This window comes from Pelodiscus sinensis, chromosome 6 (genome assembly GCF_049634645.1).
Source record: "Pelodiscus sinensis isolate JC-2024 chromosome 6, ASM4963464v1, whole genome shotgun sequence".
Taxonomy (NCBI): domain Eukaryota; kingdom Metazoa; phylum Chordata; order Testudines; family Trionychidae; genus Pelodiscus; species Pelodiscus sinensis.
The window spans coordinates 33,750,329-33,774,531 of NC_134716.1; the positions used below are offsets into that span (position 1 = coordinate 33,750,329).

Below are 24,203 nucleotides of genomic sequence, written 5' to 3' on the forward strand. Positions count from 1 at the left end.
AACATAATGCCATGCAGAGCAGTTACCATGTAATTACAACACTTTTTAATGAAAGACTTTAAGAGTTCGCTACAAATTTATAAGATAAAACGTAGACAACACAATATTTTTATTTGGACAGATAGAGTTTGATAATTTACATTAAGGTGAATGACTTTGAATTGTTTCAGGAAACTCTTGTGTGGACCCACTGCTACAACAGATCTGAGCTGACACTAAACTACCATATGAAATGGTCCTCGTACTTCTCAAGTCAAATACTGTGAGACTACAAAGAAGCTACTGAAGTTAGTGTGTTAGCGAAGCTAAAGTTACGTCACTGACAGTTTATGAACTACGATTTCCAATTCATAGCAATCCTGATCTGTGATATACCTGCATTCTCGAGATCATTGCACTCCAAAACACCAATTATCAGCCTTAAAACACTCTCGGACTTCAAAATGTTGAGTAAGCACATTATGCAAAAAACTATAAGGTACAGATTTTGGTGTGTAATTTCACAAACTCTCCCCCTCCCTTTTTTTCCCCTATTAAAAAGAGAATATTAAACACCAAAACTACTTTGGGGCTGAGCATTACAACAAGGGATTGCATAAGCATCTGATTATCCTATGTGCTGCAATACTAGATGACAAATCTCGAGAAGAGCAGGCTTTGCCTCTGTTTGCCAATATGATTTTTTTTGTTTAGTCATGCAGGTTTTAATACTGAAATATTATTGAAGTCAGGTATTAAACTATGACCACACTACCTTAAAATTAGAATGAACTCTGTTGTTATAGAAGATGCCTAGTGGTGTAAGCTCTGCTTTGGTTTCAAGGTATAAATCATGAGACTCTCCTGTAGAATTCTTGTGGAATACATACCATATTCCTGCATCCTGCAAAGAAAAGGGTGAGAACATGTTTTAAAAATGATAATGAACTGTCTAGCATTAATATGTTAAATCATCATTACTGCTCTACTGCTATCTCCAACAAATCAAAAGCATTTTAAAACAAATTTACACGGGGTCAAACACCAACACAACCAACATCCTTTTGCAATAAATTCCACATTAGATCATGTCTTTAAAAAAAGAGCTCTATGTTAGAACTACAAATTTGCAGCAACAACAACAACAACAACAAAAGCAGTATAGATCTCATTACAAGTTATGCAGAAAAAGAAATATTTTAGTCAGAAAGATCCCCTAATTTTGTACATTTCAAGTCTGAAGTCAAAGTCACAAGGAAAAAAACCCCCACAGCTTTTTGTATTTCAGTGACGTTATATTTCCACATACTCAGTCATATTTTGTTCATCTAACTAGGCAAATCATTTTATTGTAGATATACAAAATATTTTCCAGTTGTCTTTTGTGAATTGCTTATCACTCTACCCATATCAAGATATAATGACACTGACAAAAAAAATCCTAAGAAATTTAAAAAAAAATTGAGAAGACTGCCCTGCCAGCCAGCAGCCACGCCACTCCAGAGAAGTACCACTGGCGCCGGGGCCATGGCGAGGCCACAAACCCCATCCCCCCAGTCATCACCGGAAAAGACCCGCTGGTGGCCAGAGCAAGGTACTACAAGGAGCAGGAGGGGTGGCAGCTCAGCTGGCAGCCCTGATGAGCCCCTTCCCCCCAACCCTCTGGCCTGAGAGCCCCCTGGCCTGAACCCTGCCTTCTGCTCCCTAACCTCCACCACTCAGCCCTCCCCACATCCACCCCTAGGCCCTGCACCTACCCATGCTGCCAGCCCTCTGCCCTGGAGGGCCTGAGCAAAGCAGGGTACATCTTCTAGTATGACCAGATTTCAAGCTCTGAACAGTAGGCACACAGCATGCTAACAATATAAACTACAGAAAATATCGAAGCCTTAACTTCAGCATGGATGCATTCATAAGATCCCTTATTCACAATTGATTCACTATATACACTCACTGTCACAAAAGAAATAATTATCTTCTGTTTAGGACAAATGTTCAGTATCTGTCAATGCCCATTTAGAAGGGACACTTGTATATATAATACCACTGTACTTCTAAACATAAAAACACATGTGAAACACTGAAATGCCTATCTTTATAACAGTGCATGCCTTAGTTACCTGAAATAGTTTCTATCAAAAAATGTCTATGTATCTCACCTGCGAACCTGCTGCTGCATTATTTATAAGATGATTGTTGGGATGAGCAATCCAGAATGTTGAAGTAGCCCTGCAATATATTATTCAGAAACAATAAACAATTCAGAAGCTAAGCATGGTAACCCTCTAATGCCTACTGAAAACTTAGCACTCACATCTAGCAAATCCAGGGCCGCCCAGAGGATTCAGGAGGCCTGGGGCAAAGCAATTTTGGGGTCCCCTTCCTGGCACTCCCTGTCTCAGACCTCAGACATTCTCATAGGGGCCTGGGGCAAACTGCCCCACTTCCCCCTCCCCGCCCTGGGCAGCCCTGAGCAAATCAGCTAAATGCTAATTTGACAAAGCAAATCTTCATAATTTTCAAGTAAGAAAACATGAAGAAAGCTGTCCACCTTCATTAGCCTCCATAACAAAAATCTTGCCTATCTGTAGAGCAACAACAGATTTTCAGAACTTTAATTATTGCAACTAGTTTGATTTTCTTCTCTTAGCCAGATACTCACATGCAGTCTGTGGCTGGCACTGGAACATAATTGCCATATACTTTATCCTTAATAGCCATACACATGGTGCTATTCCTGTCTGTGGGAAGAAGAGTGCCTGGTTTGGTGACTAGGCCAAGGTTGTGGAACAGAATATTTCTCTGTTCAATGCCGTCCTCTATGAAGAAACAGTGGCCCAGTGTGTCATAACCAATGGTGTCCTTTATCTGCAAAAATGCATGTTCATTATGTCAGTAGCAATAGCATTCATTGAGATTAATTTGACAAGCACTGTTTAGTTTTACTATCTTGGCATAAATGCAAAATGAAGTTTCAATATCAGCCATAATGGCTAAGTCAAATGTCAAGTTTTATTTGTTCCCCAGAGAGCTACTGCTTTTCCCTGAAGACGTTAGCTGACTGCGAAGCTCTTCACATCCAATTAGAAAGACCAAGATTTGTCACAAGTCACTGTTTCCACCTGGTAATTATGTATTGACTGTGTTAGTCATGTCATGTCCACTTAAACCAAAAAAAATTGAATAAATATATTTTCACACTGACTGTGCTTTGTAACATTTACTTTCGAACAATTTGAAATGGCATCTCTCCCGTGGCACCTACCAACAAGCCATTAGTTGCATGAATTGTCACACATCTGGAGAAGCAATGATGAATGGCAAGGCCTTCCAAATAAGTCCTGAAGCTGTAACCTCCTTTCTCATCCACATCTCCACACAAGTGGAAGTGAACAGGATAACTTCCTATCAGCTGCTGGCCCATTTGTGTCAATTCCACATGGGAAAGATGAACAGAGGTGAAATTCTTCAAAATCTGGAGTAAGAAGAAGAAACAACTGAATGATTAGTTATACAGTACTTTTAAATTGGTCAAACTGTAAATTTGAAGCCACAGTGAACGGATTTCCTCTAGGCACACACAGGTTCAGTGAAATATTACAAAAATCAGTTTGGACAAACTTTCATGCTTTGGTTTATATCGAAATCTATGAATTGGTAACTTTTAAACAAGAGACATGCACGTAAGCAAAATGTTCATGTTACCAAAACAAAATGTTTCATGAGAAATTTTATTGCTATAGCAAGTCAGTAAATTTTAAATGGCTCTTACTGAAATTCTCAAAAATTACACTTTTTTTTTTTTTTTTTTTTTTTACACAGTCAGCAAAATGGTATTCAAACAAGAAAAACCATGTCCTCGTAAACACAAAAACTATATTGATTTAATTAAATTGGTTTAGAAATTGATTTAATTAAACATGTGCAGTCATATGGACATTCAAACTGGTTAATTAAAGAATCTATACAATGGGATTGCACAGATTAGAAATAGAATTAACGTGGTGAAACTTTTTGTGCACACAGAGCCTTTGAGAGATGATAAAAATCTAGTATTAATATGACCCTTAAAACTGATCCTTTATGGTTACTATAAGCAAAGGGCAAAATCTGAACTCTCATAATAAGGGAATTCCCAAAGCTAGAAGACTTCTAGATTTGTATTTTATTATTTCAACATTCCTTGGAAAAAATAGTTTAAATTTCTAGTAAACTTCTGTTAAAACTGTTCAATTACTCAATTTCCCAAACAATTCTCCATCAGGGACAATCCAATCATTTATTTTTTTTAAATTTGAATAAAAAGCATTCAATAATCATTCCCATGAATCTCACAAGTGAGGATTGAAAAGGACTCAGAATTCTTTCTGCAGCAAAATGAAACACTAAACTAAAACAAAGCCCAGCTATGCAAGCTCACATGTGGCCAGCCCTAAGGAAGGAAGTCACTATGTAAGGCTGTATCTACACTAGCACGTTTATCTGTAAAATTTACGTCAGTCAGAGCGGGGGATGTTTTTTCACAGCCCTGATCAACATCAGTTTCAAGACCCAAAGCCTTGTTGTGGACAACGTTATGTCAGCGGGAGATTCTCTTCTGCCACATTGCTACTGCTGCTCATTGGCCACAGTTTAGTTGGGGGTTGGAGAGTGCTCTCCTGTCACCACAGAGCTAGCACACAGGAGACCTGACAGCAGCACGGCTACAGTGGTACCATGTAAAATCTGTTGTATAAACATAGCTGAACAATAACTTTGCAGTTTTCGATACAACAGTTGGATTGTTCTTTTGTTAAATGATGATGGGCAGCTCTCTCAGTATTATGGAATTCCACATTAAATTGTGTAATCAGCTAATACACAGCTAGGTATTGGGCAAAGTCGTTAAGGCAATGCAGATGGAAAAAACAATGGGGCAAATGCAAATCTCTCTTCTTCCTTTCTGTGTTAAATGAACTGAATGCAACCACATACAGTTATGAGAAGTTAATGTTTGCAAATGTATGATGAATAAAGAACTTCAAGTTTTCACTGTATTATTAATTTGTTCACACTGCACATTCGAAGGCTTGCAAATTAGGCTGCCAAACATAAACACAGGCAGTCCCCGACTTACGTCGGACCCGCACTTACGAACGGGGCTCTCTCGCCCCGGAGGTCGAGGTGGCGGATTGCTACCTGCGAGCTCCGGGGCGAGCAAGCCCCGTTCATAAGCTACTCCAGTGCCCCTGGTCTGCTGGAGACCGTCTCCAGCAGACCAGGGGCACCGGGCGGGTTCCCGCGCTTCTGAGGCTTTGTCAGAGCAAAGCCTCAGAAGCGCGGGGAACCGCCGCTGCTGCCGCTTCAGTACCGGTGCCTGTGGTCTGCTGGGGACCGTCCCCAGCAGACCACAGGCACCGGGACTGAAGCGGCAGCCGCGGTGGGTCCCGCGCCTCTGAGACTTTGCCAGAGCAAAGCCTCAGAGGCGCGGCACCCCGCTGCGGCTCTGCTCCCCACGTCCCTGGTCTGCTGGGGGGGGGGGGCAGCTAGTGTGCCCCCCCCCAGCAGACCAGGCTTTTGTTTTGGACCCTGGGGCAGAGCAGCTGGGGCGCTGCCGATTGGTCCTGCAGCGCCGCTCTGGGCACTACTGGACCAACCCGGCAGCACCCCAGCTGCTCTACCCCAGGTCCTGATTCAGCGGCTGCTGGTCAGTTTCAGCAGCGGCTGAATCAGGATGCCTGGGGCAGAGCAGATGGGGTGCTGCCGGGTTGGTCCAGTAGCACCGAGGAGCACCCCAGCTGCTCTGCTCCAGGCGTCCCCAAGTCAGCTTCTGCTGAAACTGACCAGCGCTGACTACAGGAAGCCTGGGGTTCTTAAGTTGATTCTGTATGTAAGTCAGAACTGGCGGTCAGTTTCAGCAGCCGCTGAATCTGGACACCAGTTCCGACTTACATGCAGATTCAACTTAAGAACAAACCTACAGTCCCTATCTTGTACGTAACCCGGGGACTGCCTGTACCTTAAAAACCACACAAAATTTTATGTTGTGGTACGGCTGCCAGAGTGTCTGGTTTTCAGCCAGAATGCCTGACTGAAAAGGAACCCTGGTGGCTTTGGTCAGCACCACGGACTGAGACGTTAAAAGTACTGTTCTCAACGCAGCAAGCTAAGTGAGGTCCCCTTCCTGTCTTGCAGCTGCTTCAAGAAGCAGCAGCAGCACGTCTCCTCCTACTTGCAAGGGCCACCAGGGGGCTCCACATGGGGTCCCAGCCCCCCAAGCATTGGCTCTGCAGCTCCTATTGGCTAAGATCCACGGACAATGTGAGCTATCATGGTAGCATCTGTGGGTGGGGCAATAGGAGCTGAAGAGAGGACATATTAATACTTCTAGGAGCTGCCTGAGGTAAGTGCCTCCCAGAACCTAAATCCCTTGCCCTAGCCCTGATGCCATCTCATCCTCCACATCCTCTGAGCCCAGCCCAGAGAATTATCCTCCAACCCAAACCCCTCATCCTCAGCAGTGCCCACACCCCAGCTGGAGCCCTTACTCCTGTATCCCAACCCCATGCTCCGGCCCGGAGCCCCCTTCCATGCCTTGAACCACTCATTTCTGGCCCCACACCAGAACCTCCATTCCTCCCTACCCCTTAGAACCGGACCAGTAAGAATGAAGGAGGGAGACAGGCAGGAAGAATAGGGAGAGCAAGTGACAGAATGAGGGAAAGAGTAAGTGGAGGGGGGAAAAGACCTTTTAAGAGGGGGGCAGGGCAAGGGAAGGGAGTTTGATTTTGTCTGAGAAGGATGGTAACCGTATGTTTTGGGCAAACTAAAGAAGCCGTGATTGACCATTTCAACTTTTTACTGGCTGAACTTAAGATTTACCACTTCCAGAAATCTTGTCTAATATTCTTATTGGACCAACTTCTGTTGCCAAAAGTGTGGCTTGTGAAGCCGCTCCTGTGCCCTCCCTCCCCCGGCTCGCCTGTGCTCACCGGAGCGGTGATTCAAAATGGCGCCCAAGATGGTGGCCTTGGACGGGAGCCTGATATGGCCAAAAAGCTTAAGCTTGTTTCTTAAAGGGGCAGCCTTTTTTTTTTAACTTGACAATTCTGGGGGGGGCTTTCTTTTTTTGTGTGTGCGCGCAACAATTTTGGTGAGGCTCTTCACATTTTTTCCACCGCTGTTTCAGCTCTCTGTTAGATGGGATGGCCACCCCTGAACTAAGGTCTGATTCTGCGGTACAGTACCACACTTACATTACTTTCTCAGTATAAAATGGCCGATTTTAACTAACCGTAAAAGCCTGTTTTATCCAAATGTTCAAAATTAACAAAAGCTGGAAAATGCTTGGTGCCAAATGTTTTTATAAACAAATGCTAACGTAAGTTTACCCAACATCTGCCCAACTATTCAGATCAGACTCACAAGAACAATTTAACAACTTTCATGTCTCAGAATATTTGTTTTCTGTTCCATCTTCATTCATCTGAGGGGCCCACTCACTTGAGCTATTGCAACATCAAAGACAGGCTTTGTAATGCTCACAACTCGTCAACATCTTTCTCCACTGCATTATCTTAAATCACAATAGGAAACTTAAAACCCAGTGTATTCCCTTCCCACAAAACAAAGGCTGCAGCACAAAAGAGGTAGATGTCTTTCCCACCATTATTTCCAGCATTATGAACTTAAATATCTATGCTCAGCACTTTAGAAAGGATACTAAGCCTGAAACAAAAAACAGTGAAAGCAAAGTAATTTGCATTTAAAAGGAAGAAGTCTCAAGCATTTTCAACATATACTGGCTACCACCATAACAGCTCACATTTAATCCCATTGAAATAAATATGGCACACTTTAGCTTTAACCCAGAGATTCCAAAACTGCAGGTCACAACCCCAAATGAGTTCTGCTCTGCACTGTGAGATTTTGTTTGCATGCATGGTGCGAGAGATCATCAAGCCTGGAGAACACCATTTGGCTCTACAGAATAGTATTATACAGTAATTCCTCATTTAACACTATACATGAGTTTCTGAAAATGTTTGTGCTAAGCAAAAACATGTTATACGGGGTCAATTTTCCCATTAAAAATAATGGAAAAGGTGGGGGTTGCGTTTCAGGTGGTGGCGGCAAAGTTAATTTTTTGTTGGTGCTGGGTCATCAACGTCAACATTATATATCTAGCAACACAAGTCACCACTGTTTGTTAAAACACAAAGATAAACATGAGTGAGCAGAGGAGCACTGTGACCATGTGTATTCATCCGCTCCTGCGTATTACCTCTGTTTTCACCAACTTATACCGTTGCGTGAAGTAGTCCACCACTTGAATATTTTCGTGTTATTTCAGGGACGGTCATGTTATTTGAAAAACGTTGCCTAAAAAAATCGTGCTATTGCGAAAACGTGTTAAGCGGGCACATGTTAAATGAGTAATTACTGTATCCACCATGCAGCAGGGCCTCACATGCATCATAAATATGGAGGTCCTGATGTGTGGAAGAGAGATTTTGTACACTAAAGTAGCCTATTCCAGGCACAGTGACCTCACATGCACAGTGTATGCCGACTCATGTTTTATAAAGGAGGCTATTTTGCTCTTCAAACTTGTTTCCTCCATGCTATCGGGGTTCCCAGGAAGAATATTAATTAAAATGAACAAAACATTTGGAACCTCTGCTTGAACCACTAGTTTCTGTACTATTGGTTTCCATCTCAGTTTTAAATCTTTAATATATCCTTCACAGTAGTCCCTTTAGGGGTACGTAACATTAATGTTCCTTCATATCCCTTTATTTTAATAAGTGACTAATGATTTTGGGTACCAAAATGGGATGCTGTAAAAGGTTGTTTGAAAACTTGAGCCATGTACTCAGCATTTTCTGAATATCAAGCTCTATTAAGGTGACTCAGGTTAGGTACCCAAAATCACTGATCTCTTTTTAAGATCTAGCCCTTTGTATATTAATCACCAATTCATTGAACTAAGGATGTTAAGTATTGAGTAATTCATTAATCGAATAGTCGATGCATTTTTGCCTCTGATAGAGGCAGCAAGTGGGGGGAAGCAACTAGTCGATTATCCAGTCGACAGGCTGTTAACATCCCTACATCGAACAAGACAGTATAAATGCAGTAATAATGTTACACCACATTAACATTTTCATTTCCTTGTCCCCAATTCTTCAGTCTAATTCATGGCAAATTAATTCAAGTTTTAGGAAAGCTGAGAAGAAATATCCATAGACGTCGGTGGTGGGTGAAAGCACAGCTAGAAAGGCAAGCCCCAGTCCTGCCCTGCCCCACCTTTTCCGCCTAAAGCCGTCCTTTGAGCCATGCCACCCCCACCCACAGCCCGATCCTTTCTAGGCACATGGAAGGCCAGGGCTGCCATGCCGCAGCCCTGCACTTGCCCTCCCCGGTGGGAGAGGGAAGCCAGGCAGACATGCCACAACTCCCTGGGAGCAGCTCCAGCCTTCAGCAGTTGGGCGTGTAGGCAATTCTGGAAAAGTTGTGCCTTCCCTTGCCTACATTACCAACCACCCATGCTGATGGACAGAATAACTCTGTAAGAAAATGTGTGAATGTCAAGGTAAAGGATACTGAAACACACTACTCCACCCACATTTAGAAATAATATTTTTGCTCAGAAGCCTTCCACAATTTAAGGAAGCTATTTTAAAAGTTTTTTCAAACCTTGATGTGTCCTCCAAAAGTATCATAATTGAAGTATTGACACTGATTGCCAGCATAGCAGGACTTCTCCATCTCTCCCTTGATTAGGATATTCCTAGTGAGAACACCAACCTCGGCCCTCATGTCCACTCCATCAATAACTTCTCCCATATGAAAGAACTGAGGAGTTTCTGTTAAAACAAAATTAGTTCTGTTAAAACAAACTATCATTTGTTTCCATAGGATTTGTTACAGAAAGCACCACTCTCTTCATAAAGCACAGGGCTGCTAAAGAGATGTTTGGGCACCAGAACAGGGCCAGGTTTTTAGACTGTCATCGACTTAACTGTAGGCAAGCACCTAATGGTAGAGGCTAGTACCCTCCCCACAAGGAAAGGATAGAAGTCCTGAAGAGGAGAAGTGCTGAAGCCCCTGCACAAGATGAAGGAGACTGAAAGGAAGGTTGCGGTAACCTTCCTTTAATAAGGAAACAGAAATGAATAAAAGAAAAAAAAAAATTAAGGATGTTCAAATTATTAAAAAAACTACTAGGAATACAGTAGCATTTCGAAGGAGAAGTTGTGTTTTGTTGGGGGGGTTGTTCGTTTTTTTTTTTAAATATAATCAATTGGCTAATATTTCCCTCCCTCCCCCAGAAATAATCTGAAATAGTCAGAATAATAATCAGAAAATGTGGAAGAGTGTGATAACTGATCAGTACATTCAAACTGATCAGTACATTCAAACCCTTTTCAAGATCTACAGCCTGGATCCTGCAAAGATGTATGTACATGCTCAATCTTACTCATAGTGTGTAGCCTTACTGACTCCAGTATATAAAGCAAACCTACATGTAAAGTAATGCCCAACCAGCAACTGTTTCAGAAAAACTTTAACCAGCCATTACAAATTACTGAAAGAAAATTCCAAAACTCATTGCTTCTTTTATTTTTCTAATTAATGTGACTTTTCCTAAATGGGAGAAAATTGTCATGACAATTAAAAACCTTTCTTCCCTTAAAACAAAGCTGACATCTCTGTCACAGCTGGTTCTTGACTACTACAGAAAGATTCCAGCTGAAAATTTACAACAGGAGTAATTCTCATACAAAACCTGATGTTAATAAGTGCGGGGTAGGTACTTCTTCCTTGCAGCTGGCAACCTTTGCTCACTCTCTTCCCCACCCTCTCAAAAAAGAATGATGGAGATGAGGTAGGAAAGAAAAGAATGCATTCTTCAAAAAATACTTCTGTATCCTACATGTATTACAAAGGCTACCAAAATTTAAGGAAGGGGGGGAATACTAATATCTGAAGAAAAATATATTGTAACCACACTTTCTTCATTTTGGAAAGGGGGAGGGGAAATTTGACTTAAGTTTTGCACGACTTATGCCTTGGAGCATAGCAAAACTTCCCTTTACAGTCTGCTTTACTTGGTTGCAAACTAGTACAAGAAACAGCATTCAAATTCATGCTGAGAAGTAATAAGATGTGCCAATTCAACTCTTTAATGAAAGTTCTAACAATTTACATTTCAAAGCTCCAAATTACTCCTCCTTTCAAAAGATGATGTTCAGGATTACATCACTCCCTAATATAAAGCGCTGTAAAAATGTGCCTGACAAAATGTGCCTGACAACCTTTGCAAGAGCAACTCTAGGTCATACGCGGACTGAAACGTATGTTCTTGAAGGTGAAATGTGTTTATAAATACTAATTTTGCTGGGTGAATGAAATCATGTTGTATTTCAAAATAGTGATGATGAGATAAACACTCAAGATTTGAGACTTGCAGGCCTCGCCACAGAGGAAAGGTTTTGGCATGAAGAGAGAGCACAGAGGTATAAGAATTAGTATTGTATCCCACATTTTGAATTAAAGAATAGCTTCTAAGTTGGGGGAAAAAAGAGCAAGACAGACAAGAAATACATTGGAGCACATGTGAAAAAACACAGAGAGAGAGAGGAGATACAAAAATGCTGTCCAAGATGTTAAGTTTGCACCAAACACTGGAAAACACTTTCAAAGAAGAAACTGGATCCAGAACAAAGAGGAAAACAGACCTGTTTAGGAGAACAGATTGGTTGTACTTCTTCCATACATGAGAGCATGTGATAAGCAGCATTCGACAAGTGTTAGAGGGTAGAGAAAGAGGTTCTTATAGTCAAGATGAGAAGTGATTGCAGCCATGTGTGTTTCACCAGAGGAAACACTGAGACAGTAAGAAACAGAGCTGCAGTCAGAGGAGAAAGAGGAAAGTTCAAGAGTAAGGATGACAACAAGCATCAGTGGAAACTAAGAGTTCTGAGTCGAATAAAGAGAAATGAGAGAGCGTTTTGTTTGAGGGTGCTCATATTGTCCAAGTCATAAATATGGGAGGCCAAATGGGACAAACAAAGCTATCCCAAAAAGGTGTCAAATTACATGGAGAGTTGATCAAGGTTAAAAGTGATACTTAAGGGTAAAGCTATGAGATGAAGAGGATGGATGCTCAAGATCTGAGACATGAAGACTCTCCACAGAGAAAAAGTTTTGGCATGAAGGGGACACACAGAGGTATGAGGAGGGAAGAAAGAGATGGCCATCCAGATAAGGAAACAGTTTTGGAGAATGGAGTAAGCTGCAGTGAAACAGAGGTAACATATGCGGGCAAGCAAAATGGGGTTACATGTTGCCTGAGATTGTCAATTTTCTGTACCACTTGTTCACATGGTATAGCCAGGCCCCCTCCCTCCCTGGGGAGAGGCAGCAACCAACAGCTCAGAACTGCAGAGAGCAGCTGTTCAGGGTGAGAAGGGGACATTTGGGAGATGTGGTGGTGATGACTCAAGCTGTTTGGGGAGGAAATCTTCAAATTGTGTCCCCACTATCAACAGAACCAGCTGTCTCTGCAGTGAAGTTAAAAAAAAAAAAAAAACCACAGAGTTGAAGCAAAAAAAGGGGAAATGGTCAGCTACATGTCAGAGCCATTTCTGTGTTCTCCCCAGAAAAGAAACAGTTTGCAACTGATTAGAGATATGCTGCAAGAGAAAAGATTGGAAATACGATAGTCACTTGCATAAACGTTTTACTGAAAAAGAAAAGAAAAAGATGCATAAAAAAGAAAAGATCAGAGGAAGTTTTTTTTTTTTTAAGAGACTAAGGATATATGGCACATTTAAAGAGCTAATAAAGACATAAGAAGCAATGGAATTGAAAAAAATAAGTTGCAACAATTCAAAGAGCAAGGGTGGAAAGAGAACCAAATGGGGGGGGGGGGGGAGGGAGGTGACTGAAAAGTTAATTTTTTTAGGACCAGATGTCTAAAGTGTCCATTCAGAAAAATAAAGAGGAATTAAAAAAAAAAAAAAGGCAGTGTTTGGGGGTGTGATGTTAACCTCACAAATCAGGAAAACTGAATACTAAAAGAATGAAATGCTTTCTTTATATTAGTTTCCTACCTTTGACTTTGACCTGATATTTGCTACACTCGGGACAGAGAAGGAGAGTGAATTCCTCTGCTTGGTACATTGAGTAGTCTGTGCTTGCAACAACGATCTGGTCTTCAGGCTTCCAGCTGCTAACATCTTCCAACAAATCCAGTATCACTCCATCTATAGCCTCTACCTGGAAACCTGAACGTGGAACACCTAAAAAAATAAAATAAAATAAATAAATATATATGCGCTAGAGCTTAAAATGTCATGTAGTTTACAAACACTTAGGGTAGGTCTACACTAGCCCCCTAGTTCGAACTAGGAAAGCTAACGAGGGCGACCGAAATTGCAAATGAAGCTCAGGATTTAAATATCCAGTGCTTCATTAGCATGTTCCCGGGCGGTTGCCATTTTGGAAATTGTCTAGCCCGAAAGAACTGCCCGCGTCTACACGCGGCAGAGAAAGGCGATTCTGAAATAAACCCCTTACTTCAAATTACCAGTTAAACCTGAACGAAGTTTAAATCTGAATGAGGTTTAACTGGTAATTTGAAGTAAGGGGTTTATTTCGGAATCACCCTTTGGAATCACTCATTCAAAATTCAAGTGGTAGACAAAGACCAAAAGATAGATCTTTCATGTTATACATCCTGGATAAATAGCTGAAGAACAGCATCATAATATTAACATGACCAGCTAGGGAATCCCTGACCTTGAAAGACAACTAACCACCCAACTTATTTCTCTCGTAAATCTGATTGATGAGATATCAGTGCTGAGATAGTCTATCTGATAATTAGTCAAAGAATATTATTCATACCCATCCTGTTTAAAGACCTAGGAATAAAACAAACAGAAGAATGTAACTATATTAAGCCACTGATTAAAAGGAGAGCTTTATGAATCTGAAACTCCATCATAGTTCCAGTATAGACAGACACAGATATTCCTTGGCTTAATGGTGAACACACAGGTCTTTATTACCCATGAAAAAGATGTTTCATCAAGATCTCTGTCTTTAAGCTGATGCAAATACTGTTAATAGTTACTTGTTAGGGACTGGGTAGAAAGAGAGAGAGGTGGCAGATCCATACATTTAATGGGGATCCTACAATGTCTTCACAAAGTACAAGGGGACTCACTGATATTTGTAGGCAATGGGCATTGGTGCAAATTTTCCCTGATCAAAACTAGGCTGTAAGCAGCCACCGGACTCAGTGGCCTGCATCCATTTTTGGTTTAAAAATAAACATGGATGAGAGGATTGAGCTTTAGTATCATACAATGACAATGAATTTCTGATACCGATAAAACATTTACTGGCAAGGAATTTGACCTCAGAAGCAATTTCCTTTTCCTAATCAGGGCCAACACCCATAGAACTAAGAATAAGAAAAGCAGTTAAGGATTCAGCAAAAGCAAAATACTCGTGTGTGTTTAGATATTACCATACCAACAGGCAGTCAGAAGTATACATGTCAGAGTAATTCAACTAACAGGGAGGCCCTTTTGTGAAAAATAAAGTCAGCCATGCTTAAGAACTCTCCAAACATTGCAAGGAACAGCAATTAACACAATATTCTAATAGCACTAAAGATGAGGGGAAAAAAGGCAAACATGGAAGAGATATACAAAAACTCCACAACCCTCTCAAACCTCCATCCTGAAGTAAGTGATCTTGTCTGCTATTTCTCCAGCACGGAATTTTTTAAATTTAAGTACTAGGGTACAGTTCACTGTAGTCCTTTGATGCTATGTTGGGGGCTTCACAGCACTGAAGCAGACAAAGAGGTTTACATTTTAAAAGTTTTCATTTTTTAAATCCTCCCTTCTATTTGGATTTGGATTTCATCCAAAAATCAGGTATCATTAACAGTAAACAGGCAAACATCTCACTGCAGTAAGTAGTTAGAAAGTTAGCTTGCATTACAAAACAATTCTGGAAAATAAAATGTCCAAATAGCTTGTTTTTCCTCTTTTTTACCCCAAACCGAAAATTAAATTACCTTTCCTACCTTCATTCCATTCACTAAAAGCTCTCACGACAAACTTCTGACCATCCACTGTGAAAAATTCTCTTTGAGCAAGAGCTTTCCCCCCAGTGCTATGATTTTCATAATCTCTCACAGATTCATTACAGGAGGAATTTCCACCACCTATGACACCGACTAAAGCCCAGGCTTGCCTGTAAAAAAAGTGAATTGTTAAAAAAACAACAACAAAAACCCACAACAAATCCACAAAAATCCCCTTCAAAGAAATCCTTTGCTAATAGACATGGTACACAATAAACATCACACTATACTTATTCAAACATTCTTTTGCCTCTTTTCCAAAATGTTTTAAAATACATTTGCAAAATACAGTAGAAGAATGCGAGCTCTTCATGCAAGAGATAATTGTTGAAAATATTTGGTTGCTCCCATATGCAGGCTGGAAAATACTTGCCACTCATTCTCCTTTGGGGAAAGATTCCAAGCCTCAGGAAATATTAATACTTCGTCCAGTGACTTCTAAGTATTTTACAGATCAGAAGAGCACATGCAAAGTGTTGTTGTGTGCATATAACAAAGTACAGAGAGATTAAAACCTTGTCCATACTAAGTAATACTTGCTGAAGTTTCCCAACATAATAGCAATAGTGTAGTGGTAGGAATTGACAGCCTTCAAGAACCTTTCAGACCTACCTGTGCTGCCCATATCTACCTTTGGAGCTGTAACAACAACAACTACACTTGACCTAAATTTATACATATATACACTTGCACTGCTATAGACACCCTGTGAACATGGGATTGCTAGGTGTCCAGTTTTTAGCTGGAATGACCAATCAAAAAAGGATCCTGGTGACTCTCATCAGCACAACTGACCAAGCTGCTACAAGTCTGGTTGGAGGCACAGGCAGGATCCCTGACTCTGCACAGCTCCTGGAAACGACCATGTCCTCCTGTAGCCTGCTAGTGGAGGCACATCCCGGTGTCTCTGTGTGCCACTTGCACCCATAGGTACCACCCCTAGAGCTGGACCATGCACCCCTCCTGCACCCCCCTAATCTCCTGCCCAGCCCTGAGCCCCCTCCTGCACTAGGAACCCTGCACAGCCCGGAGACCCTTCTTGCATTCAAAACCCTCATTCCCAGCCCCATCCCAAAACCTGTACTGCAAACTAGAGCCCTCATTCTGTTCCCACATCTCAACTCTTTGCCCAAGCCTGGTGAAAGTGTTGGGGGGGGGGGGGGCAGAGAGAGGGAACGTGCAAGGAGGGGAAAAATGATTGGGGAAAGGACCCCAGAGAAGGGGTGGGGAAAAGGCATTTTTGTGCAATTAGAAAGTTATCAACCCAACCAGAGGGGTGTTTGTGTCTGTACCCATGATTTTTATTGATACTTAACTTTTCCACTTTTAGAATATATCCTCTCATGTAAACATGCTTTCTTTCCTGAAACTTCTGCCTTTCTTCATATATTCTACTCTTTACACTAGGATTACTCAACACGAAGCCCCACTTGTTTGCAGCCCACAGTGCAGTTTGGGTTTACGTGGGGCTCTATACACGGCCTGCAGGTGGGATCCTTTGAACATGGCCTCCGCTAGGAATATGCTCATTCTGCTTTACACTTTAATCAGAGCTGGGTTTTGACTACGTGGAATCCATAAATACAATATCCTGAAATTCTTCTCCTACTTCCTGCACCTCCATGTATTCCAGCCACAAATCTAACCTAAATCATAAGTTCCAGCAATTTTTAGAGTATTGCTTTGCAAGTTATTGAAATTGGAAGATTATATTGCACAAAAACAAACCTATTGAAATATTTTTAGTGAGCGTTCACTGTTCCATGCCATGTTTAATGCACAGTCAGTGCTCTCAATCATTGGTTTCAACTGTGTGAAATGACAAAAATCCTACTGTCAGATTGAGTATGGACACATCACTAAACCAGCACTCTTATTCCTAGCACTACTGATTAGGTGATTAAATCCAATTTTGATTTAAAAAATGCCTTATATGAAACAGCCTGTGTCAGCTAGTCAGTTTGCTGGATAGCCAATCATTTTCAAGAGAAAAAATTATAACCTTCAGTCCTGACTCTAGTTAATTCATATGCATAGGCTTTTGAGTTTAAAAAGAACATATGTACTTTTTACATAATGTTATATTCTAGCCTAATCTAATCACAATGTACTGAACATGTCTTTCTGTAACCTCACTGTCTATGAAGTCAAAATAAGCATCTGGCAGAAAGAATATCCAAAGATACGATCAAGACTGAAGAGCTCTTATTTTGTGGAGGAGGGAAATTGTCTTACCTTTTAATTTCTCTCTTTTTTAAATTGTCATGAGACCCGAGTGACTATTACTCGTGAGTGGCCAGCAGAGAAGACATGGAATGTCTGTCTGCTGCTGCTGGCGACATGAGAAAGAGAACTGCAGTAAGAAGAAAGGAGTCTCAGCCTACTAGTGAAAGCAGCTGGGAATCAAGGAAGAGAAGAATGGGGTGACGGGAGGAGAAACACTCCTGCTCCCTCACTGCACTTGAGATAGAGAATTTCAGATGAACAAATGAGGAAGTACAACCCTCCCCTTTTCCTTACCACTTTACCCCACTGCCCCAAGAGGTGATGGGGCAGCCTGGGTACCTTAAATCTAAGGTGAACTCCTCCAATTACATCATACTCAGAGGAAGATATGTGCAGACAACCTCCTTAGCACCTACAAGGGCACATCAGAACCAGCCTTGGACTCAATCTTTACCATGAAATGCCCAATTGCCTCTCATTTCCTGTTCCTATTAACACATCTGAGGCTAGAATCCAGACTTAGGAAAGCCTCCCAGTCTCAGGTGACTAGACCCTTCTCTGATGTTCAGAAGACTCTTTCTTGCACGAAAGCCCTTCAAAAGGCATTCCACGTCACAAAGGGTACGTCCAGACAGCAGCGATGTTTCGGGATACAGAATAGCTATTTCGAGTTGCTGGAAGTATCTTTTACACAAGCCTGTTATTTCAAAATAACGGGCTCGCTATTCCAACATCCCTGTAAACCTCGTTTCATGAGGATCAAGGGACATTTTGGAATAGTGCTCTATTTCAAAATATGGTGCTATTCCAAAACATACTCGAAATAAGTGATGCAATTTGCGCACATCAAACTGCGTAGCTTATTTCGAGCTACATGTGCAGCATAGATACACCCAAAGATAGTTCTACAACAATAAAACACTACATGGGCATTTTGTCACGCCAGGAAGTTGAAACCCTGACAGTCTTCCTGTATGGTTAATGCAGAGGGAGCATAATGGCCTAATTCTGAAGTGGTAGTGTGGGAAGGGCGAGGGCTTATGGGCAGACACAAAAACAAAGACACTATTTATTATTAGATAAATATTTTAACAACAATATTATTCTAACAAATCCCAATGCCAGCTGAAGATTGGGTTCCATCCAAGCAAAAAAAGTACAACTGACACACAGCTGGAAACTTATCCTTGGCTTTAGAATGCACATTCCCTAATAGCTACAAACACACTTTCAAATGCATTTCATCACCAGGTGGTAGGGAATGGGATTGTGATCTGTAGAGGCAATGTCATAAAGAAATTGAGATGCCTAGCAGAGGCATTGTCAAAATATTAGTTTCTTATAACTTGCCAAAGAGCACTGACAACAGAAAAAAATGCAGCAGCTAAGAGTGTATCACGTTTTACTCTCACACTCTTCTGTGGGGTAGGAAGGAAGTTAAATGTGTTTGATCTCATTAGGGCTCCTTTTTCACACTTGGTTTTCTAATTTGTCACTTCTTACCCCAAAATTGCCAGTAACATGCACCAGATGTCAACACCTGCGTTTTATTTGTGTATTTAAAAAAAAACAAAACTCTGAAATAAGCATAAGTCATACAATTTATATGAACAGTTATGAAGATTGGTGAGTAGAGTAATTGTGAACATAAGTGTTAAAAATCCATTACACACACAATATTTCTAGTGTTATAATGAGCACTTGCAGGTCTGTACACTGTTAAAAACTGTGTTAATTAATCCTCCTCAATATTTCTGCAAGAGATTATCTGTAAATAAGACATTTATTTGCATACCATACCAGCATGAAGGGCTTTGGAGGACAGACTTAGAGGAGTATTAGACTGTGGGGAAAAAAAATATAGCACTTTCATAAGGTTTCACAAATCCCTGTTCACAGGATATAGATATCACATCTAGAGGTACTAAGTAGATTTGAAGCAAAAACAAAAATTCTTTACCTGTAACCCAGTCCTTTGACAAGCTTACTTCCAAGAAGATTTTGAATAGTCACTATGGTTTCATGAAGGAGACTTTTCATAGCTGAATCACCTACAGCAATAGCAACAATGCGGCCAGGATCCTGATCTTTCAAAAAATCTTGAAGTCTCCTGCTTTCATTTTGATATTCGTGGGTATCAAACCTATCAACCACCAAAACTTGTGCTGTGTCCTGGTCAATCACTCTGACATTTAGCCCTCGGGAAAAATTCCTCTCAAATGCATACGAACCAGAGGCCAGCCCTGAGGAATACATAGTCTTTGACAGCAAAGTCCATGATAATTTCTGAGTCCCATGCAATTCAAGTGTTCCATCAGAGCCAACCCCAATAAACTTTTTGCCAAATATTGGCACACCATCACCTTCATCTGAGTTGCCATACAAAATTATAGTTGCTTTGGATTTATAGCGACACTTCTGTGCTCCAATATGAAGCGCTCCACCATCCTTTATCAGGATAAACCGCGTTCTCAAAGTGATATTTCTGGATCCATCTTTATCATCACTGAAGACAAGTAAGCCTATAGAAAATAATATTTTGATATTAAATTAGGTTAAAAGCCCCCAAATCTGTTTTTTTTTTTAAAATAGTGTAAGCCAAATCCTGCAATAAATATCTCAAAGTTAGCGGAAGATAATCATTTTGGTTTCTAAATTAATTTAGGAAAGGAAAAATGAGTATTACAAGATGTCACGTTTAAAAATATCTGGAAGAAAACTATAAATTATAGCAGAATGGCATTTTGACAAGCTCTTTTATTAAGTATGATAATTGCGAATCTGCCAATTTTTCTTCCCAGTTTGTGAACAAACAATACATCAATACTAATTCCACCAATTAGATTTGGTCATTAATAAGTTACTATGCAAGTCCTGACCTAAACGGTAAGAGCTAGGACCACCAATTTTTGTCTGCAGCTTCCTCATCTCCTAACTGAAAGCAAGGTCAGAGTTTGATCATGCCAGACAAACCAGAAGTGCTGGGAATGGAAATGTTTTCCATAACATGGGAAAGGAGGGGCTGTTCAAAGGGACACAATACTCACAGTGTACACTGGAGGCAATAAACCCACAAGGCAGAGTTACACTGCTGAGCGACCCTGGGGGCTGTCGTACCACCAACGGAGTTGCCAGTAGTACTGGGGCTCCAGCATCTTGCCTGCCAGCAGACCTGGTAAGTAGCTCCGCTGCTCACCCCCAGGAAGGAGCAGGGGGGAAGAGAAACAACACTCACTGACTCCCCCCTGCCCTGGGAGGGACCAGGGGAGAGCGATGGAGCCACTGCCAGCCTCCGTGCCCCAGGCAGTGGGAGGAAGAGTGCCTTGTGCCAGCCCCCAGGGACAAGCCAGCAAGCAGCATGTGCGGCACTCACTGCCTTGGGCCACCCACCCACTGGCAAGAAGCCAGCAGCCGACCCTTGCCTTGAGTAACACCATTATCCCAACCCTGTGCCCATAGCCCCTCCACACCCCTTCAATTCCTCCACCCCTTGCTCTCTGCCCTGATCCTCTGCAGTGCAGACACCCCAAAACCTTCACTCACACACCTCCACATTCCCAACCCCTTGTTCTGAAGGAACCAGGCATTACTGGGTACATCTTCTAGTCTGTTTATCATATTTGAGACTCTTGACACACAAAACCCTAAGAAGTGCAGTGAAGTGGTGAAACACTGAAATAAGTTGCTTAGGAAGGTTGTGGAATCAACTGTTAATCATAGAAAACTAGGACTGGAAGGGACCTCGAGAGGTCATCGAGTCCAGTCCCCTGCCCTCATGGCAGGACCAAATACTGTCTAGACCATCCCTGATAGACATTTATCTAACCTACTCTTAAATATCTCCAGAGATGGAAATTCCACAACCTCCCTGGGCAATTTATTCCAATATTTGACCACCCTGACAGTTAGGAACTTTTTCCTAATGTCCAACCTAAACCTCCCTTGCTGCAGTTTAAGCCCATTGCTTCTTGTTCTATCCCCAGAGGCCAAGATGAACAAGTTTTCTCCCTCCTCCTTCTGACACCCTTTTAGATAGCAGTTTTCAGGTATCATGTCCCCCCTCAATCTTCTCTTTTCTAAACTAAACAAACCTAATTCCTTCAGCATTCCCTCATAGGTCATATTCTCTGGACCTTTAATCATTCCCGCTGCTCTTCTCTGGACCCTCTCCAATTTCTCCACATCTTTCTTGAAATGCGGAGCCCAGAACTGAACACAATACTCCAATTGAGGCCTAACCAGCGCAGAGTAGAGCGGAAGAATGACTTCTCGTGTCTTGCTCACAACACCCGTTAATGCATCCCAGAATCAGGTTTGCTTTCTTTGCAATGGCATCACACTGCTGATTCATATTCAACTTGTGGTCCACTATAACCCCTAGATCCCTTTCTGCCATACTCCTTCCCAGACTGTCATTTCCCATTCTGTATGTATGAAACTGATTGTTCCTTCCTAAGTGGAGCACTTTGCATTTGTCTTTATTAAACTTCATCCTATTTACCTCAGACCATTTCTCCAATTTGTCCAGGTCATTTTGAATTATGACCCTATCCTGTAGATAAGTCACAACCCCTCCCAGCTTGGTATCATCTGCAAACTTAATAAGCGTACTTTCTATGCCAATATCTAAATCGTTGATGAAGTTATTGAACAGAGCTGGTCCCAAAACAGACCCCTGCAGAACCCCACTTGTTATATCTTTCCAGCAGGATTGTGAACCATTAATAACTACTCTCTGAGTACGGTTATCCAGCCAGCTATGCACCCACCTTATAGTAGCCTCATCTAAGTTGTATTTACCTAGTTTACTGAAAAGGATATCATGCGAGACCATATCAAACGCCTTACTAAAGTCTAGGTATACCACATCCACTGCCTCTCCCTTATCCACAAGGCTCGTTATCCTATCAAAGAAAGCTATCAGATTGGTTTGACATGATTTGTTCTTTACAAATCCATGCTGGCTGTTCCCTATCACTTTGCCACTTTCCAAGTGTTTACAGATGATTTCCTTAATTACTGGCTCCATTATCGTCCCTGGCACAGAAGTTAAACTAACTGGTCTATAGTTTCCTGAGTTGTTCTTATTTCCTTTTTAATAGATGGGAACTATATTTGCCCTTTTCCAGGCCTCTGGAATTTCTCCTGTCTCCCATGATTTTTCCAAAGATGATAGCTAGAAGCTCAGATACCTCCTCTATCAGCTCCCTGAGTATTCTAGGATGCATGTCATCAGGCCCTGGTGACTTGCAGGCATCTAACTTTTCTAGGTGATTTTTAACTTGTTCTTTTTTTTATTTTACCTTCTAAAATTACCCCCTTCCCACTAGCATTCGCTATGTTAGGCATTCCTTCAGACTTCTCGGTGAAGACCGAAACAAAGAAGTCATTGAGCATCTCTTCCATTTCCAAGTTTCCTGTTACTGTTTCTCCCTCCTCACCGACCAGTGGGCCTACCCTGTCCTTGGTTTTCCTCTTGCTTCTAATGTATTTATAAAAAGTCTTCCTGTTTCCCTTTATTCCGGTAGCTAGTTTGAGCTCATTCTGTGCCTTTGCCTTTCTAATCTTGCCCCTACATTCCTGTGCTGTTTGCCTATATTCATCCTTTGTAATTTGTCCTACTTTCCATTTTTTATATGACTCCTTTTTTATTTTCAGATCATGCAAGATCTCGTGGTTAAGCCAAGGCGGTCTTTTGCCATATTTTCTATCTTTCCGACACATCGGAATAGCTTGCTTTTAGGCCCTTAACAGCAGATGAGATATAAATCTATCAGGGATGGTCGGTCTAGATGGTACTGGGTCCTGCCACGAGGGCAGGGAACTGGACTCGTTGACCTCTCAAGGTCCCTTCCAGTTCTAGTGTTCTATGATTCTATGAAAAGTAGGTTTGGAACCAAAGATATTTTTATCCAGAATTTGAGGGACAAGCTCAGTGTGGGTGGCTGTCTGTATGCTGGTGAGGTGTGGGAGGAACTATTTTAAAGAACTTATTAGAAAAAGATGTTATCTTTAATCTGAAAGTACAGAAGCATGAGGTTACATCTTTATGTTGATTTTCCATATGACGTGTAAGGCTATGTCTACACTGTGGCCTTTTTTTGGAAAAAGATACGCAAATCGTGAACTGCAATTTGCATACCTTTTTCCACTTGTTTTTTCAGAAGAGGCTTTTCTGACATTTGGCCTGTCTACACAAGGCCAAATGTGGGGAAAAACCTCCTCTTTTGAAAGATCTCTTATTCCTCACAAAAAAGAGGAAAGAATGCGCTTGCTTTTTCAGAAACTGTTCCAAAAAAGCAGATGCGTTCCCTGGACGCAGCAGAGTTTTTCTGGGATTTCTTCGGTACCCCAGAAAAACTCTACAGTCTAGACATAGCCTAAAAGTCTGCCTTCCCTTACTAATTCATCTTTGAATCCATGTTAGAAAAGCTTTTTATTTCTTTTTCTAATGTTTTCTTCCAAGTAGATAGTTGCTGTGCAAATTGCATTGAGTGCCTATGCCTAAGTGAACAGGAGACTGTTGCAAGCCTTCAGGGGGGACATGCCATGGGGAAACAGGCTGAGTCATTAAAAATCCAAGGAGCAAGAATTTGGGAGGACTAGGGACTGAAAGAGCTTTTGTAAAGAGTAACTAGGCTGGTAAGACCTTTTGTTTATGAGCTGACTGTCATGGAACCTTAGCTGCACAGCACAAAATCCCCCCCAAGTAATAGGGCAGGTGAGGACAGAACCTCCTACTGATCTCATAGACCCCAAAACATTACAACAGATTACTCTTAACACACTGACATATACAAAGCCTAAGAGTGTTACCATAAATACGCAAAAAATGATAAATGTCATT

General features: G+C 41.5%; 1 protein-coding gene across 5 annotated transcripts in view; it reads right to left on the minus strand.

The window, feature by feature from the left end:
- CEMIP2 (cell migration inducing hyaluronidase 2) overlaps positions 1-24,203 on the minus strand; it is an 87,074-nt gene that overhangs the window by 22,184 nt on the left and 40,687 nt on the right. For 4 of the 5 annotated variants that reach the window (XM_075931705.1, XM_006137830.4, XM_006137828.2 and 1 more), the window contains exons 4-11: positions 19,317-19,878; positions 15,062-15,240; positions 13,080-13,268; positions 9,658-9,827; positions 3,245-3,454; positions 2,642-2,847; positions 2,139-2,208; positions 755-883 (exon numbers count right to left, since the gene is read on the minus strand). In XM_075931705.1, the coding sequence (XP_075787820.1) occupies positions 755-883; positions 2,139-2,208; positions 2,642-2,847; positions 3,245-3,454; positions 9,658-9,827; positions 13,080-13,268; positions 15,062-15,240; positions 19,317-19,878 (1,715 nt within the window). The remainder of the gene's footprint in view (positions 1-754; positions 884-2,138; positions 2,209-2,641; positions 2,848-3,244; positions 3,455-9,657; positions 9,828-13,079; positions 13,269-15,061; positions 15,241-19,316; positions 19,879-24,203) is intronic. The other variant, XM_006137832.4, reaches the window with a different exon arrangement.